This window comes from Anastrepha ludens, chromosome 6, assembly GCF_028408465.1.
Source record: "Anastrepha ludens isolate Willacy chromosome 6, idAnaLude1.1, whole genome shotgun sequence".
Classification (NCBI taxonomy): Eukaryota; Metazoa; Arthropoda; class Insecta; order Diptera; family Tephritidae; genus Anastrepha; species Anastrepha ludens.
The window spans coordinates 30,581,932-30,601,097 of NC_071502.1; the positions used below are offsets into that span (position 1 = coordinate 30,581,932).

The window sequence follows — 19,166 nt, forward strand, 5'->3', positions numbered from 1 at the left end:
CTGCGACCAGTCGAGGCTACGCCATCCGGTGCTGGTGCCTTGTTTCTTTTCAGCTTTCTCGCAGCTAACTGGAGTTCCTCACTAGTGCATATTGAAGGCTCTTCTGTCACGTTTATTTGACACTCAATACTTTCGCTTGATTCGTGACTTGGAAAGAGTTCTTTTACGATGTAGTCCATAATTTTTAGTCCATATAATTTTTAAGCACAGATGTGATCAAGTTTTCCATAGAAAAGCAGGATAGATAGCAAAGGGTTGCACAAACACTTAAAAACTCCAGATGCTCGAGCTTAGCTCGCTTTTTTAACAGCAGGAGGTTGGCGTGAACAGCTTTACATTTTCATCGTTTGTAAACGCGAAGAACTCCGAGTTGTAATAAGAGCGAGTGGCTTTGATATTTGCATTCAAATACTTTGATAAGATTTGTGGAAAATTATGCAGTGTGAAATGCAAAAGATCAAAAACGATGTCTGGAAATTCAACTTAGTGTTTCACGAGTGGACTTTCATGCCCAACAAATACTTTTTGGTTGTCAATATTTGCTCAGCATCGATCTTTTTTATACCTCATATACTTTCTAATCAATAATTCAAATCTGCGGGCGACATATTCTAATGTAGATCGGAGAAAAGCAGTAAATCGCGACTAAAAGTTATAAGGGTCAGTTAAGCTCCAGCTAGTTCGAGCTTGAAAGGCCAAGGGCAGAGTAAGCATTAGATAGAATAAAGTCGGTATGGCTTAGAAATATAAAACGCGCATCAAAAAATGCTTAGATCTTTGAGTTCTTCAACAGATTGAAGTGTATGATCGGCGATGATGTCACAAAACTACTAATATTGCCTTTAAAGATAAATATATTGCTTTTATGGCCCACTTCGATGTCTGGACAATATTTTGTACAATAAATATATTTCGCGGTACAAGGTAGAACTAAAAGGAAACATAAAGTACATCAATTCGTTAAAGGGATGTTCTAATATTCAAACCAGAGTGAAATTTGATGCCACTTTTTCAGAAATTTTGGCTGACTCCGTCAACCTTTTTGCCGAATTTTCCTCAAATCCAACTATGTCAAGCACTCAAAAAACACCAACTATGAAATTGGGACCGAAAAGCGCCCCAAGCAGTAGGCTCCAAGGAAATATAACGCCAAAAAATAGGAACCAAAAATATATTTCCTACAAGTTTGCACCAACAAACAAGCGCCAAAAAGTAGGTAGTGTTATTTTTCACTAGAAATTAGCAACCTCAAGGAAAACTCAGGAAAAATAGTCTAAAGTGTATCTAAGATATACATAAGGTATAACTCTCTCTCTCTCTTCTTTTCCTTTACGCTATATCTTTTATCTCTCTCGCGCAACGAAAATGCCCAAAACTTTGCATGGCCTTGAAATTTTACTCTCCATTCTCGCTCGTCCATCGACGCCTAAGAAGATTCTTTTCAAAAATTGTTTGCTAATTTTCGATTGTTCCTTTCAGTTGTGAGTTATAGGGTATTCACAATGGAAGTCAACAAAGAGAAAATTCGGTACATTTTATCAGATTTTCTTTTATAAAAACGAAAATGCAAGTCAGACCGCTGAATGAGTGAATTGTGAATGGAGTTTATGATGCTGATGCTGGAACAGCTACTTTCATACAATTTTGGTTTCGTCGATTCCGTTAAGGCATTTTTGATGTTAAAGAAAATCTCGATAATATTAAAAATGTCGATAAAATCATCGACAAAATTTCGAATTTCACCGGCCTGTTAGTAGTCGTAGTGACGCTCAGGAGCTAAAGCTCGACCATAAAATAGTTTTAAATCATTTGCGCAAAAATTGTACGCGAAAATAATGGATTTCTTTTTCCCCAAAATAATATATTTTTATAGCAGCTTGGTTCGATCGTGTAATTCGCGATGACATCACCTTGAAAAGGAAACATTTGGCATATTGAATTCAAAGGTCAACTTGAAACACCCTTTCTCCACACATATATATGTATGTATTGAAGTGAGCTAATATAGTTGCATATGTTTCTCATCACCAAAGTGCCAACTCGTCTTTGACCTATTTTGTTATTTCCTCGAACATTTACTTACATAAGTGTACATATAAGCGCATAGCAACACGCGCCCCCACATCGCACAAAACCAGCGCATTGATGGTCAGCCACTGCAGCCAATTAGCTCCGTCTGTCTACTGGCGTCCGATGATTTGTGCGATAATTGCTTCGCTAATTCAATGCTACTTTGGCCAGATGATTTGCTGGCCACAAAATTATCCAGCACACAAATGTGTCAAACGTAGCCTTTAAATTGGGTTGTCATTGGGCACGACGAGTCAATGCACTGCGTTTAATAACTACAGCACAGGGACTTATTCTTTCTCATTGAATTTAAATAATTTTTTTTTTTGTTTATTTTGGAGAAAATATAGTTCATTCTGCTATAAAAACTATATAAATTCGAGACTCAATTGTTGTGCAAATAAAAAAAATTCAAAAAATGTTCTTAAAAATATCACACATTTTAAACTGAATTATAACAGCAAACTGATAATAAAAAAATAGCATAACTCGATTTCCGGAATCTGCGAGCGATCCTATTTTTAATCTCGTGCAGTTGTTCGCACACTGTACCAAAATACGAGGGCGGTGCAATAAGTACCAGTTTTTGATGACAGAGGCCGTTCCTGAGGGAAGTTGGTATTGTTGCAATCTATCAGACGTGATTACCAAGATAATCATTCAAGAAGTTCACGACGTGACTCTCGCTGATCGAAGAACGAAAGTGTGCGAATAGAGGCCTTAGGTGTGTCGACCGGAACGGCAATTAATATTTTGTATCATAAGTTGGCGATGAAAAAAATGTCGTCCCGATGGATGCCGCAATTGCTCACGATGGACAACAAGCGGATGCAGCTGTTAACTTCGAAGCAGTGATTGGGTCAATTTAAGCGAAATTCGAAGGAATTTTGCATCGACTTGTCACCGTTTATGAAACCTGGATTCATCATTGCACACTAGAAACTAAGCAAAAGACAAAACAATGGATTTCTCCCGGTGAATCTGCTCCGAAGAAGGCGAAGATAGTCCCATCGGCCGGAAAGGTCATGGCGACTATTGTTTTGGATGCGAATGGCGTCATCGTCATGGATTTTGACGTGATAACGTCTTATAATTCGATTTAACAGGCTGCACGCACGAAAAAATGTGTCGTTACCTTGCTCATTAGTGTTACCTTACTCATATGTAGTTACCTTGCTCATTGCCGTTACCTTGCTCATTTGTCGTTACCTTGCTCATTCCATTGAATGAACTGCAAGCGAAAGCACGGAACGAACGACAAAGCAAACAAAGCAAACGAACGGCAACGTTCGACATCTTGCTCTCTCCTACTTAAGTGAGCGTATATATGTATGTATATGCGCATATGTACATATATAAATTCACGTATTTGTATTTGCATATGCCTTCTTATTGATTATTATTAATTTGATTCACTTGAAGAATTTAAAATAAAACCAAGTTTGTTAATAATACCTGTTGTTTTAATGTTATTATTATTAATTTGTTTATTATATATGAAGGAAAAAATGTATGGTAATATTTACCATATACCTTATAAGATATGTTGTCTATACTAATATTATAAAGAGGAAAACTTTGTTTGTTTGTAATGAAGAGGCTCAAAACTACTGGACCGATTTTAAAAATTCTTTGACCATTCGAAAGTTACATCCTCCACGAGTAACATGGATTATATTTTATTTTGGAAATAGGGCTCGAGATATAGGTCAAAACGTGGACCCGGGTAACCTTCGAATGTGTATGTACAATATGGGTATCAAATGGAAGCTGTTGGTGAATGCTTTAGTTCAGAGTGTTTCCTTCCGCTCCGTGACTAGGGTCTCGAGATAGAGACCAAAACGTGGACCCGGGTAACCTTTGGTTGTGTATATACAATATGGGTATCAAATGAAAGCTGTTGATAAGTGCTTTAATACGGGGTAATTTTCATACCTATTGATGACTAGGGTCTGGAAATATATGCCAAAACGTGGACCCGCCGTGTCTTTGTACCGAATTAAACCAAACTTACACACATTGTTAAGGAGGTATTGAAGATGGTTTCCGTATAGTTTGGATACCTATTGGTAGACAGGGTCTCGAGATATAGGTCAAAACGTGGACCCGGGTAACCTTCGGATGTGTATGTACAATAAGGGTATCAAATGGAAGCTGTTGGTGAATGCTTTAGTTCAGAGTATTTCCATCCGCTCCGTGACTAGGGTCTCGAGATAGAGACCAAAACGTGGACCCTAGAATGTGTTTGTACAATATGGATATCAAATGAAAGCTGTTGATAAGTGCTTTAATACGGGGTAATTTGTTATGTTATGTTATGTTATGTTATGTTATGTTATGTTATGTTATGTTATGTTATGTTATATTATGTTATGTTATGTTATGTTATGTTATGTTATGTTATGTTATGTTATGTTATGTTATGTTATGTTATGTTATGTTATGTTATGTTATGTTATGTTATGTTATGTTATGTTATGTTATGTTATGTTATGTTATGTTATGTTATGTTATGTTATGTTATGTTATGTTATGGTATGTTATGTTAAAGTATATTATGTTATGTTAATGTTAACTCATTCTCTATATCCATACAAAATATCTATCAAACAAATAAAATTAAAATTTTCTTTTGAAAAATGCAACCATTCAATCAGTATTTTCTTATGACGTTATCACGTTAAACTATCGTCAGTAAACCGACTTTACAGACAACCTCTTTTTTTAGAAAAAGGAAGAACGATCGCTGGACAATACTACAGTGAGTGAATTATTGGACCGCTTTCACAAAAACTTGAGGGAGACACGGCCGCACTTGGCGAAAAAGAAGGTGTTGTTTGACCACGATAACGCACCAGCACATTCATCCGGGGTTGGCGCCGCCAAACTGCGGGAATTACGCTATGAATAGCTGCCAAAACCACCGCAAGACTGCTCGATGCTATATGCTCCCGAGTGGAGTGAACAAGGAAAAAAAAAACTTGATGGCCTACGCCCAACCACATATAAAGTATGTAGTAGTGGCAGTCGGTCCCTAAACCAACTCACTTAGAACCGTTGCCGAGCCATTGTGGTACCACAGCCGCAGTTTATCTGCTACTTCTCATTAAACCACTTTGTTTTAAGTGCAAATCCATTGATCTGGCTGACACTTATATGGCACTAAGGTGATCACTATAATTTAAGAGAGATGAGTCGAAGTATCTCAACCTAGTAGCATGCCACGCGGGTCAGTAATAGAGAAGATGGCTGACAAAATTTTTCTTCTCCTCATTCTAGTAGCTTGTGCAATAGTCGAAATTAGGTGCGTCCAATCTTTGAGGATATCGCTCTATCAGACAGTGACTAACATAGAGATTGTTTACTTGACCGATTGAGCAACGCTTTTGAGCGCCTGACGTTCCCTCCTTCTTTTTGTAGTGTTGCATGCTAGACTCTCAACAGATCTCGTGTTGGCTTAAGTGCGAATGCTACTTGCACCACGCAGTTTGTAGGTTGAGAGGGGTATACCTAGCATCTCCATATAAAGGGCAGGCGAGTGGTAGTGCCCTCTCTTGCTAATTTGTCTGCCCTAAAATTCCATGGTATGTCACTATGTAATGGCATCATCTCGTTAAGAGACACACGGCATTTGCAAGCAATGGTGGCATTAGTGAGAACCCAACAAGGGGCCTAGTTAAATGTCTAGGAGTAATCTTGAATAAGAAGCTGACTTGAGAGGCACACGTTTCACTGAAGGGGAATCGCGCATTGAGGATTTTTCAGCAATGCCGTAGAGCCTTTGGTAAATCCTGGGGTCTGAAACCTGCTGTGGTCCTATGCATATACACATCACCTATCAGACCAATCATCACTTACGCTTCTGTGGTATGGTGGCGACGGAGCATGGTTAAGTCCACAATCCGGGAACTATGCAGGCTACAAAGAAGTGTATGTTTATGCATCACGGGTGCCATGAGTACAACCTCTGGTGATGCCCTAAATGCTATGCTTGATTTGCTCCCCTTGGATCTTAAGATACAACAGGAAGCAATAAAAGCAATGTGTAGACTCCATAAATATGGTTTCTATCACGAAGATGGAACTTCGGGACACAGAGAAATCCTTAAGTTGCTATCTGAGCAGTATCCTCTGCTCAATTCTGTCGCAAGACAAAACAGGCTTGTACTTAAATGGGTTCCAGGACACTCCGGAGTTCAAGGAAACGAAATCGCCGACGAATTGGCCAACCGTGAATCAGCGGTGCCCTCACAGTGGCCACAGCCAATAATCGGAATCAGTTCCACAGGAATCAAGAATTGGATCAGCGATTATGTAGGCAATCTACATAAAGAGCGATGGTCCGGTCTAGAACGCTGCAGAACTGCAAAGTGTTTTGTGGCAAGTCCGAACAGAAAACTGTCAAACTTTCTACTAAAACTTGGAAGAAAAGACATTCGGTTGATGCTCGGTATCATTGCAGGACACAACCCGTGGGGTCAGCATATGACCACCATTGGAATCATTGAGGACTCAATGTGCCTGTCATGCTTGGAGGAGGCGGATAGCACTGCGCATTTTCACTGTGAGTGTTCTGGCTTTGCTAGAGCATGGCTACGAGTTTTGGGTTCCGATGGCAAGAGAATGAGTAATACTCGTTCTCTAAAACCGGAGGATATTTACAGATTTGCCTAAGAATCCAGAAAATTCTCACAGGACTAACTATCTCTGTCTCTGTCTCTATTCTTTCCTATCTCTTTCTCTAATACTTTTCTCCTTCCCTCCTTGACTATCAACCCCCTTTCCAGAGCTTTAAATACAATGGGCTTTTTAGCCTGAGTGTTTTAGGAGCCACCAAATCTCCTGGTGCTCCATGGCTCGAACTTTTCAAATTTCATTTTTCAATTCCAAGGGACTTAATTGCCGCTTGGCTATGGGCGTAAATATATACTTCTCGAAAGGTAGTCACATTTTTGCCTTACCAGACAGCTATCTCATTAAGGCTAGAGTTTCAACCTGAAATATGCCGGAGTGATTCGGAAGACGAGCCGAAAGGCTTACCTTTGGGTTCTTACAGTGGACACCAAAGCCAAGTTTAATCAGAATTTCTTTTCTTTCATAAAACATTTGCTTCAAAATTGCTTTCACTTAATGCTACTTGATGTCAATAATTCATTTTCACCTACTCATTCCATATTCACTTCAATCATTGCTAGAAGGCTTACCGAAAAATCACTCAGCTTCTATGTAGGCCGGTATAGTAAAATTGCATGTGCCACATATATGTAAATTTACCGCTCATCGTGCATACATGAAAATAGACAAGCGGCACAAAAAACGTTATAGCAGCTGCTAAGTCAAAAACTAAAAAGAATGAAAATCAAAATATAAACAATAGACACTTGGCAACATCGGAAGATTGTCAATGCAGCCAGAATGAATAGAATAAGGAAATTCGAAACTGTGATAGTACTTTGCCACCGTCTGCCACATAGTGTTTCTTCTATTTTGTGTTTTTTTGTTTCTTTGTTTTTTCCAGTTTTTGTGACCTCCCCAAGTGTCTCCACACACTTGTCCAAATTTGCCAAAGTGTTGAAGGAGGCGCCTTGCATTTTTTCCTTTGTTATTCGTACAAGTTATTTTGCATGCTTTACAAGCCTATTCACATGCAAAGTGCAAACAGATCTCATAAATTAGTAAGAGTGCACTCAACATCTGTACAGACACGTTGCCAAAACGTGAAACGAAAAAAAAAAAACACCAGCCAAAAATGCGAAAAAGAAAAACACTACCGTTAAAGTGAAGCAAAGAAAAGAAGGCGAAAGTGAAAGCGATTTTTTAACATTTTTCCAGCAATCTCCAGATGGGCTACGCTGCAGCAGCAGACAATTGTCTGGTTATTGTTTGTGCAGCTTTGCGCTCAATGATGCTTTTTATCGCTTTTCTTCATCGCTTGTGGATGGGCGTGTGTTAGTGGGCATATGTGGATGCTTTATTTCTTTCTCTCTTTATTTCTTGTTGAATTTTTAATATACATCTAATGCACTAGAGATGCCAGTCCCGGAATCCCGTTATGAAAAAAAAATAAAAATTTCAATTAAGGTATAAAAATCGCTGAATAAAATGTAGGAAATATTTGGAATAAAATGCTATTGAAAGTACGTCGCTCTTAGCAAATTAGGTGTTGAAAGTTGGCAATTTGAGCACAAACCGTCCATACGAGAGGTGCCTTGTATATGTCGGGATTTGGCAACCCTGGTGTTGCAATCTGGCAACTGAAGGCTGTATCGTAAAGTTTGACATTTTTTGGCTTTTACGTACTCAGAACGTTTTGAAATACCAGCGCTAATTGTGTTGCTTACAGTACCTTAAAAAATTCATCTCGGTCCAAAACTGGAATTAATTCGTGAACATTTTCGTGCAATTATTTTTTACAACTTTCGACGTGGATTAACTCAACAACATTGCATGGATGAACTTAATTCATTCTTCGGCGATGAAGCTCCATCAAGGGCCAGTGTTTATCGATGGTATGGTGAATTCAATCGTGGTCGTAGTTCACTCCAAGACGAATTTCGTGAAGGCCGTCCAAAATCAGTTGTTGTTCCGAAAACCATTGATGCTGTGCGCGAACTGATATTGCAAGATCGTCATGTGACCTATCGTGAGATTGAGACAATCTTAGGCATTAGTGGGACCAGCATACATTCAATATTGCATAAACATTTGACTGTCAAAAAAATTTGTTCGCGTTGGATCCCACACAATTTGTCAATCGCTCAAAAAAAGGCTCGTGTCGATTGGTCGAAGGAAATGCTCAAAAAATACGATCGCGGGGCTTCGAAAGACGTCTATGATATCGTGACACGTGATGAATCATGGATTTACGCGTAAGAGCCCGAAAGTAAACAGCAGTCGACTGTATGGGTGTTTCAAGATGAGCCAAATCCAAAAAAAGTTGTTCGCGCACGAAGCACTTCCAAGCAAATTGTCGCCTGTTTTTTCGGAAAAACTGGACATGTCACAACCGTACCACTAAAACAACGCACAACAGTAAATTCTGAGTGGTACACAACCATTTGTTTGCCAGTTGTCTTCCAAGAAGTTAGGAAAACCAATCGCCAAAGACGGATCACTCTTCACCAAGACAATGCGAGCTCTCACACATCGGCTCAAACAACTGCATTTTTGAGCCCCCAAAACATCGAATTAATGGGCCATCCGCCGTATAGTCCTGACTTGGCACCGAATGACTTCTTTTTATTCCCGTACGTAAAAAACAAACTGAGAGGTCAACGTTTTTCGACACCTGAAGAAGCGGTTGCGGCATTCAGAATGCATGTTTTGGAGGTACCTCATTCAGAGTGGAAAAAGTGCTTCGACAATTGGTTCAAACGCATGCAAAGGTGTATAGATCTTCATGGAGAATATTTTGAAAAACAATAAAGTGATTTTCGATGATTAAAATTTGTTTTTGTTCTCTAGTCCCGAAATATAAGAGACACCCCTCGTATTCTCACAGAAACACGAATCGGAAAATTTTATAATTTTGATTTAATGGGTTGACTTGATTTGATGGGTTCATCAAAATCCAGAATACCTCGCGTAAAAGGACAGCCAAAATCAGTTTTCTATTCCACAAACCAAACTTTGTAATTTCCATAGAGTAATCTACTTTCGGTCGTCGCAGCCGCAGTGCGTAGATTCTACTTGTATCTGTCGCATGAGTATCAAATAAAGAAAAACAAAGAAAAAAGTTTCTTTCTAATAGCGCTCGCCTCTCAGCAGGCAAAGGCAAGCCTTCGAGTGCATTTCTGCAATGAAAAAGATGCTCATAAAAACAACTAATACGAGTAATTCCTTCTGGCCTGTTGGGAAAGAGATTGAGGAGTCTCTTTTTCAGAAAGAGTTTGCGGTGGGCGCCTTCCTCGACATTTAGAGGGCTTTTAACAACGTCCTCCCGGAGGCAATTACCAGGGCTCTAGGTAAACTGGGGGTCGGAACCGACCTTATAAGATGTATCTACAAAATGCTTAGCGACAGAACTGTCGCGGCAGAGCGGGGCGGCATCTCTATCCACCGGTAGGTGGGTAGAGGCACTCCACAAAGTGGTGTCCTCTCACCATTCCTCTGGGTTGTTGTTGTAAATGACCAGCAGGAGGAGCTGCATGGTAATTGCCTACGCGGATGACGTGGCACTAATTGTTAGAGGAAAATTTTTGGACACTCTGTACAACTTGATGTAGGGATATCTGAACGCAGTTGTTAGAAGGGCAACGGATTGCGGCGTGTCGGTGAATCCTCTTAAGATGGAGCTCGTCCTATTTACGAGGAAATACAAAATACCCAGAGCTCAACTCAACCTCATTAGGGGGCGCTCCTCTGATGCTTTCTGACAAGGTACCAAGGTACCTAGGTATTATCCTTAACAGCAAGCTTACATGCTAGCCCAATATTGAGGAATGAGCGAGGAAGGCAACAATCGCCTTGTATGGGTGCAAAGGCGCAATAGGCAAAAGATGGATCCTTTCGCCTAGAGTTGTTTTTTGGCTATATAATACTATTATAAAGCCTATATTGTTATATGGAGTCATAGTCTTGAGGAACTCACGAGAGAGGACGACATTGGTTAAGAAGCTGGAGAGAGTTCAGAGGTCGGCACTCATTGAAATCAGTGGAGCGCTTCGAAGGACATCTACTCTGGCACTCAATGCAATGTTAAATGTGGTACCCGTAGACATCGCAGGCAGAATTGCCGCTACACGTACCGCAATCAGACTGAGGGGCTCGGGCTATAAGCTCAACCTCACTTATGTGCCCTCAAGCATCCTTAGAAACTTCGAGTTCATCCCCCCATCAACGGATCAGTGTATATCCTCGCTTAGTTCAACCGGAACCTTCTCCACTCGTATTCCATCAAGGGAAGAGTGGACGGGAGGCTACACTTGAGGACAGGGTTTGGTAAATTTGTTCATGAATGGATGTTCATGGAAGGAAAGGTTGGCGGAGGAGTTTTTGGCGAGGAGCTCCCCATCAGACTCAAATTCAGGCTACCGGACCACTGCATATGTTCCAGGCAGACTTAGCCGCAATCATGGAGGCAGCAGATTAGCTGCTCACATAAGTATATTAAATATTTACTCCGATAACCAACCGGCAATAAGGGCTCTCTGGTCGATGGCGGTGCATTGGAAACTGGTCAGGGAATACCTGACCTTACTTTCGACTGCCTTTGAATTCTTTGACATAAGCCTCATCTGGTTTCTTGGTCCCAGCGACACTGCGGGAAACTGTGAGGCGGATGAGCTGGCCAGACAAGGGGCACGTGAGGTAATCTCCCCGCGAAGGGAGAGAATTGGGATCCCCCTGACTACCCGCGGTCTGCTTCTGGAAAGATGGGTATCGCGCCAACTCAGCGAGCGTTGGGCAAGAACACAAACTTGTAAGGTCGCGAAATCCTTCTAGCCACGTATGGACCGGGGGCGCTCGGGCGAATTTCTGAGGTTGACAAAATATCAGCTCTCGAATCTCAAGGGTTTTCTCACAAGTCATTATGCGCGAGGAATGCATACAGGTCCTTTTTGCGATGGAGAAAGAGGTGGAATCATTTCAGCCACTTCTCCTTAGCTGCCTTGCTCTGGCGGGTCTAAGATTCAGGCATCTTGGCTCTTATTTCTTTGCTACGCCTGCTGATAAAGCTGGCGTTGACATTAAAAATCGGATGAATTTCATCAGCTGCACAAAGCGGTTGACGCAAACGCAGCACAGTCATCGTTCGTAATCCACACACTTTTAACCTACCCTCCTAACCATCCCAGCCCCACCTATCCCCGCTCTGTCTCTGCATTCCATCGCTCTTCTTCTTTCACCTCACTTTTTTCATAATGGTACCAGGAAGGACGAAACCATTTTTCATCGTCCAGGTGTGCTCATTCCTTGGGCAACCATACCAACTTAACCTATTCCTTCATGCCTATATCCAGCCTGTGCCATTGAGAAAGCTTATAAGGTTGTTTACGTCTATACCAGCCAGCTCTTCGCTGTTTTCAAAAGGCGTTTTGGCAAGAGTTAAAATTCGTGCCTTCCACAGGGCAGAGCATTCAAAGAGGAAGTCGAAGATAGTTTCCTTTTTCTCCGGTTGCTTGCAACTTTTTCTTATTGATTGGCGCGATAATCGCTTCAGCTAATATATTTTGGTCAAGTTTAACAAAGCGCGCCAATCGTTTCTTTCTCGTGCTAACCGCCGCCAGTTGAACACACCAAGTGAAGCCAAGTCCTTTTCCACCTGATCTTTCCAATGCAGAAAAGGCCTTCCTCTTCCTCTGCACCCACCAACTGGTACAGCATCGAATACTTTCAAAGCCGGAGTGTTTGTATCCATTCGGACGACATGACCCAACCAGCGTAGCCGCTGGATCTTTATTCGCTGGGATATGTCTATGTCGTCTAAAAGTTCATACAGCTCATCGTTCCATCGTCTCCGATATTCGCCGTTGCCAACGTGCAAAGGTCCAAAAATCTTACGCAGAATCTTTTTCTCAAACACTCCAAGCGTCACTTCATCTGATACTGTCATAGTCCAATCTTCTCTGCCATGCATTAGGATGGGCAGGATGAGCGCCTTATAAAGTGTTAGATTTGTTTGTCGAGCGATGCCTTTACTACTCAATTTCCTACTTAGTCCAAAGGGGCACTTGCTATCAAGAGAGATCCTCCGTTGGATTTAAATGCTAACATTGTTATCGGTGTTGGAGGATGGTTCAGTTTGTAGAAGTGCACGCAAGTGCGGAAAGTCCCTGATTGCCATTCACTTGGGAGTGGCCAAAACGATTCTTCTGCATGCAGTCCAAACAGCTCACAACTTCCGGGCTTCACCCAAGTATCTATTGTGAAAAGGTGCAGCATCCTAGAATATCAAGTTGTGCACTGGGTTTGGGATCCGCCAGGTCAAACCCTTCCCCAGTGAAAACGACAACAAAGCCTCGGATCATAACCGCATACGCCTTACGCTCTTATAAAAAATTGTGCCGAATCGAGTAAGTTCTGCGGCTCAAACGATCTATTCCAGCATCAGGTGACTACGAGTCTCCCTGTCTGAAACCTCGTTTGGTATCAAACCGTTCGGAAGGGTCTCTTCCAATTCTGATTGCGCTGTAGGTATTGAGCAACGTCATTTTGCAACGCCGTATTAGTTTTGCGGGAATCGGACATCACGGCATATAGGCAACTTATTTTCGTGCTGTCGAATGCAGATTTGAAATCGACAAAAAGATGCTGTGTGTCGATTTTCCTTTCATGGACCGTTTTCCAAGACTTGTCGTATTCTGAATATCTAGTCGTTTGTGGATTTTCTTCCTCTGAAAATCTGAAATTTCATATTTTCTTATCAAGTTTAGCTTTGGTTTTTGATACCGGGATTGCATTCAAAAAATCCCGACATCCCGTGCACAGAAATCACCACTAAACGGGGTATTAATAATGCACATATTTTTGTATGCTTTCCTTATTTTGGGCAAGTGTGTCATTAAGTGAAGTAATGATGCCACTTCAGCGGAATGCATTAGGAGGCTCGAGTCTGCACTAAAACAACCAAGTGTCTTTGCGCTCATGAGCATACAAAGGCATGCAAATAAGTACTTATTTCTTATACACAGCAAAAGTAGTTTTTTTAACACCGAAAAGAAGAGAGTGAGATTTTCTTATTTTGCATATTAGCAAACAGAGGAATACTTTTTTTTTGTTAATTTTACCGTTTTAGCTGCTAATATTAGTAACTGTAGTTCTCCTTCAAAACCTTGCCAAAGTGGGAGTATCGAGCAAATCGAGCCAATCGTTTGTAAAAATTCACAAAATTTTAACAATTTTGAAAAGATTATCATTAAAATGTATAACTTTTAGAAAACTTCTGGGTATAGCCTTCTGTATCAAGCGCATTCAGTTCTAGTGCAAAAAACTGAAAGTTTGAAGTCGGTCAAAAATTGCTTGAATTTTTTACGATTATTTTTGCTTTTACAAATTCTCAATTTTTAGAAAACTTTATTTAATAGTACTCAGTTTTAGTGTAAAAATTGAAAATTTTACAATTATTTTTGCTTACGATTTGGATTATTTTCTTCGGAAGTCTTTTATAGGAAAGGAAGTGCCCAACATTGCATACAAAAAGTAACCAAAAACCAATGCGATTTTCGAGCCACTTCAAACATACACTTAATTGTATGTATTAAAACTAAATGGACTATAAAACTGCATACCTGTAATTTTTCTAAAACTTCTGATTAAAAAGTTGAAAATTTTCTTGATCATTTTTTGGAATTTGTTTTGGAGTTTCATTTATAAAGTGTTTGCTGTGCTTTTATAACAAATTATCGAAATAAATTTTCTTGAAAAATATAGCAAACATTGTACAAGAATGAAGTGACTTAACTATATGAGCACAGGTGTATGGGGTGAGCTGGCTTTCAAAAGCTCAAATTTCACTGAATTGGTTAGGTAGTATTAACGTGATTATTTTGGTTTCTCTGCGACTCATCAGAATAAAGATTCGGCATCTCAGGCTAGGCAACAGCACTGCGCTAGATAGCAAGAAGAAAGGGGGCGTCCATAAATTACGTGAGGTGTTTTTTTTCAATTTTCTAACCCTCCCTCCCCCCCTGGTGAGATGTCGTGAGATTTTATTCAACCCCCTCCCCCATCCCCCAATCTCACGTGAGATTTTTCAAAATGTGGGTTTCTTATGTAAACGCGTTGGATTGTTATTGTAAAAAGAAAAAAAAGTTGCTTCGTGCTTTTATTTACGACTAGTTAAGACTAGTAATCAATATTGCTGAGAGTTATAAGTGTAATAAAAATTTAACAATAGAAGACTTAAATCGTAACTACTGCGATTAAAAAAAGAATATCTACTCTAATTCAGTCCATGGAGAATCATGCGCGGTTTCAAGAGAGACTATTGGGACCAACATGTCCATATGATTTTCAGTAAAATCATGTGCTCCTTCAACTTCGTTCTAATCTAGCCACTCTAAGCCGTTGACGCTTGCGCACAGTAACTCATTAGCTCGTCTTGTGACAATCCGTGAGGGTCGCACTTTGCGGAACATACGCGCTTGCTTAGCTGGTGCAATGTGAGCTGCTCTCCTGTGCTCTGCAGCTCTTGTGATAGATGCGAAGTAAATACCGCATGTACTGCAGCATATTTTCTCTAAATCATCACGTATACTTGGGCAATAGAGATCAATAGGCGTGCTGATGAAGGCATTCAGCGGTTGAATCGGTACGCGTATTAGAAATGGAGCAAATGATTTTCCGTCATGTTCTTTAAAGTCCGGAATTGTCAAACGTCAACCTGAGTGATAGGGCGTTCGGCTCATAGTGGCGCGAAAACAACCGACGGGCTACACTGTACCGCAAATTCAGATTAAATTGAGCTATTTGGTATAAAACAAATATGGTGGTTTGACAGTAGTAATGTATAACGTCGAAGTATGAATGAAATTATTTTCTTTCGAACGAATTAGTGAATGATCTTAATCATTCTACGATTACGCTTAAATCTAAAGCATGTACAATTTTTTTGTTTCAATCAGAAAAAAAATTGCGTGATATTTGCCGAGACCCCCCCTCTCTCCAACGTAAGATTAGATGAGATTTGACTCGACCCCCTCCCCCCCTAAAACATCTCACGTAATTTATGGACGCCCCCAAAACTCATGGATGCAGCATAACCTACAGACCAAGAATCTAATTGCTACTTTTGCTTGACTAATAAATTTGCTTAAATAATAAATTGCATTTCCTCATAGTGCTGACTTACCAATCCTTGATATCCGAATGCTATCCGTCTCCAGAAAGCCTTAACAAAAGATGACTCATACGGAATATGTACCCTGGAAGAGCCAAACGGTAGCTACCCCAAATACCCAGAGGAAACCAGTCAACTTCTACTGGGCACTCATTTTTAGCCCAAACAAATCTCCTTGCCTTCTGCAACAGAGAATCGAAAACATTGTCCCCAAGACTATATAAAGCAAGCCTATTGCTAGGATACATATTTACCTACGAAATGGGCTGAAGCAAAGGTTGTATTTATTCCAAAGCTATGGAGAAAACCCGAATAATTGCTTAAGTCTTACAGACCGATTAGCATTAGCTCATTTTTTCTCAAAACTATGGAAAAAATCTTAACAATGTCCCACTCAAAAGAAAGTACCTAAAGCAAGGCGGTAAATGATCTGAACAAATTGCACCGCCCCCTCTGCGTCGGTATAACAGGAGCAATGAAAACATGCCCAACTGGTGCATTAGGTGTGCTCCTATGCATACCACAGCTTCCCATTTTAATTGAAAAAGAAACACTGGAGGTGGGAGAAGAAGAAATTCATTGGTGAGTGTGGCCACCATAAGCATGATGATTGGCGCTCTCTGCGCTCTGCGATAATGGTTGTGGTTGCTAATTTCTAATGACAAATAACACTGCCTACTTCACTGTAGACATAACAGAGTTGGATAAGCCATAAAATTGCATACTCGAAACTTTCCTAAGAATTCTGACTAAAACCCATGGAATTGGTACGAAAAGTTTTTTCAAATTTGTGTATAAACTTGAAAACTTTCTGTGGTTTTTGTTAGACAATGAGCTGTATTAGAAATTATGAACAATCACAAAAACAAAAGAAACCAAATTGGCCAAAACTGATCACAAAACTCTGAAGCTCTCTCGTTTTATCGCGGCCTGTATGAACATCGAACTAGAGACCAACCCAATTCTAGTCACAGGTCACTTGCTTACGGCTACGGCGTCTGTCTGTAACTGATTTATTTATGCAAGTGCTACAACAACTACTGTTGCTAAACATTTTTCTCATTTTGGTGGCAAAAATTTATTTCGAGAATATTCGGCAACTTCGGCCATAGGAGCAACACCAAACGGAACAACCACAGAAGAAATCAAATGGATATTAAGACTGCCTACAAACACCTTTTAAGTCCCTCTGTGTATTTTCGTTATATAATACTTACAGCACACACGCACATTTTTAAAATTAAAAAAAAAATTGTTTGGGCTTTATTAAAAACATTTTTTTTTTTTTTTGCAACATTATTTTTAATTCAGAAAAGCGCCACCGCTTCTATGCAGCGCAAGCGTAAACGCCTCAAAATATGCTTTGGCAAGGCGGAACAGAGTGCGGTTGTCACCACCGAAAAGGAAACAAATGTAGGCAATTCACTTAGCATCAGCAACATGCGCGAGGAGACGGAGTACAGCACGAGCAATTTCGATAGCAAAAGTCATGCGACTGAAGTGACAACAGCATCGGGCGATGCTGAAGAGGTGAGTGAAAAAAAGTCGAAAAATGAAAGTCTTAAACGGAAGTACCAAAAACGTATTAGATTATATATTCTTACATACGCACATATGCATGCCTATACAAGTATATGCATATTAAAATGCATACTCGATTAAATTGTATGTAATGTGGGAAAAAATAAAGTGCGAACAAAATACGATTGTGGAGGTCTCAACTTTATAAATAAACATTCCATATATGTATATTTTTTTTTAGTTCTTTTTTTTTGTGAAGTTTGCTGATTGATTGATATGTAAATCCCACAAAGTTTCACAGGAAATGAGATATTTTTGTTATATCAACAAATATTGCATACATATTTTTCGTTATTTCCTCCTTTTCGCTTACGTAGCATTTCTAAAATTAAAAATAAGCTTAAAATTGGTTGAGGCTGTCGTCATTTTAATTCTCCAATGCTATTAACACCATTTCTAGTCCAAAATAAAATTGAACAGCAGCCATCACTTTAAAATTAAAACTAATTTCATATGCACCTGAAGACCACAGTTGAAACATTGTTGTTGTTGTTGCTGTAGTAGGAAAAAAATATTCCCCGTACATGTACAAAGGAGCGCTGCAGTTGTTGGCTGGATATAAAGGGTGGTTAAGTTTTAAGGGTCGTTGTTGATTTTGAAAAAAATACAACTTTTTTAAAAAATTATTGTCATTTCTCTCTATTATGGTAATATTGGTTTAGCTCAATTACGTATGGAACCAAATATTCGCCAAATAGCCGCCGCTGCCTCGGCGGCACACCTCCATCCGATGGTCCAAACTTTCGATGACGCTGAGGCATAATGAGGTTCTATGCCGTTAATGTGCCGAATTATCTCATCCTTTAGCTCTTGAATTGTTGCTGGCTTATCGACGTACACATTTTCTTTCAAATAACTCCAAAGAAAGAAGTCCAACGGGGTCACTGACGTGAGGGTATGGTTCACATTCAGCCTCGGCCCTTAAAATTTAACCACCCTTTAGATAGAATTTAAGCCAATAGGATTTTCAATACCTCCAAAAGCAAGCGTTCTCCTTGTCTATGAATGTATATCAATAACTCTAAATAATTAGTTCAAATATTTCTGGCAACTCGCTAATTTAAATCTTAAATCTTAATCAAATGCTCCCAATAAACTTTAGCACTAAGAATAACGTAGCGCTTACTTTAATGTTAGTATATAATTAGCGCTAAAATCACATCTGCCCATTCTCATGCTCACTCTGCTCATGCCATCCACCGCTGTGTAGTCCCAAATATCTGCAATCGGTGAAATCTCAACAGTCTCACAGGAGGTGGCCAGCACTGCGCACCAGCAACACACCATCGCCATTACAATAACGAAATCAGCACAACAATTGGCCGCTGCCGGCGCCGGCGGAGCCTATCCCACCGCATGCAATCAGACGACACCGACCGCACCGACCAACAAGCTACTCGCCAGCATCCCAAACCCCTACCACAAGCTGACCAAACGCCGTCAAATGCTTGAGGCAAAACGCGAACGCAAAGCCGGACAAACACTGGCCATCATAACGGGCGCTTTCGCCGTCTGCTGGCTACCCTTCTTCGTGATGGCGCTGCTGTTGTCGCTCTGCAAAGAATGTCACATCAACGCCGTACTCGCATCGCTCTTCCTGTGGCTGGGCTACTTCAACTCAACGCTCAATCCAATCATTTACACCATCTTCAATCCGGAATTTCGACGCGCCTTTCAACGCATTCTGTGCGGTCGCAAACGTACGCTGCACAGCCGCAGTGGGAAAATATGATAC

The 19,166-nt window shown here is 40.3% G+C and overlaps 1 protein-coding gene across 1 annotated transcript in view; it reads left to right on the forward strand.

Annotated features, from left to right (window-relative positions):
* The window catches only part of LOC128867553 (5-hydroxytryptamine receptor 2B-like), a 98,273-nt gene extending 79,110 nt beyond the window's left edge, over window positions 1-19,163 (forward strand). The window contains exons 7-8 of the mRNA XM_054108902.1: window positions 17,162-17,380; window positions 18,642-19,163. Coding sequence (XP_053964877.1) covers window positions 17,162-17,380; window positions 18,642-19,163 — 741 coding nt within the window. The remainder of the gene's footprint in view (window positions 1-17,161; window positions 17,381-18,641) is intronic.
* Window positions 19,164-19,166: the final 3 nt, after the last annotated feature.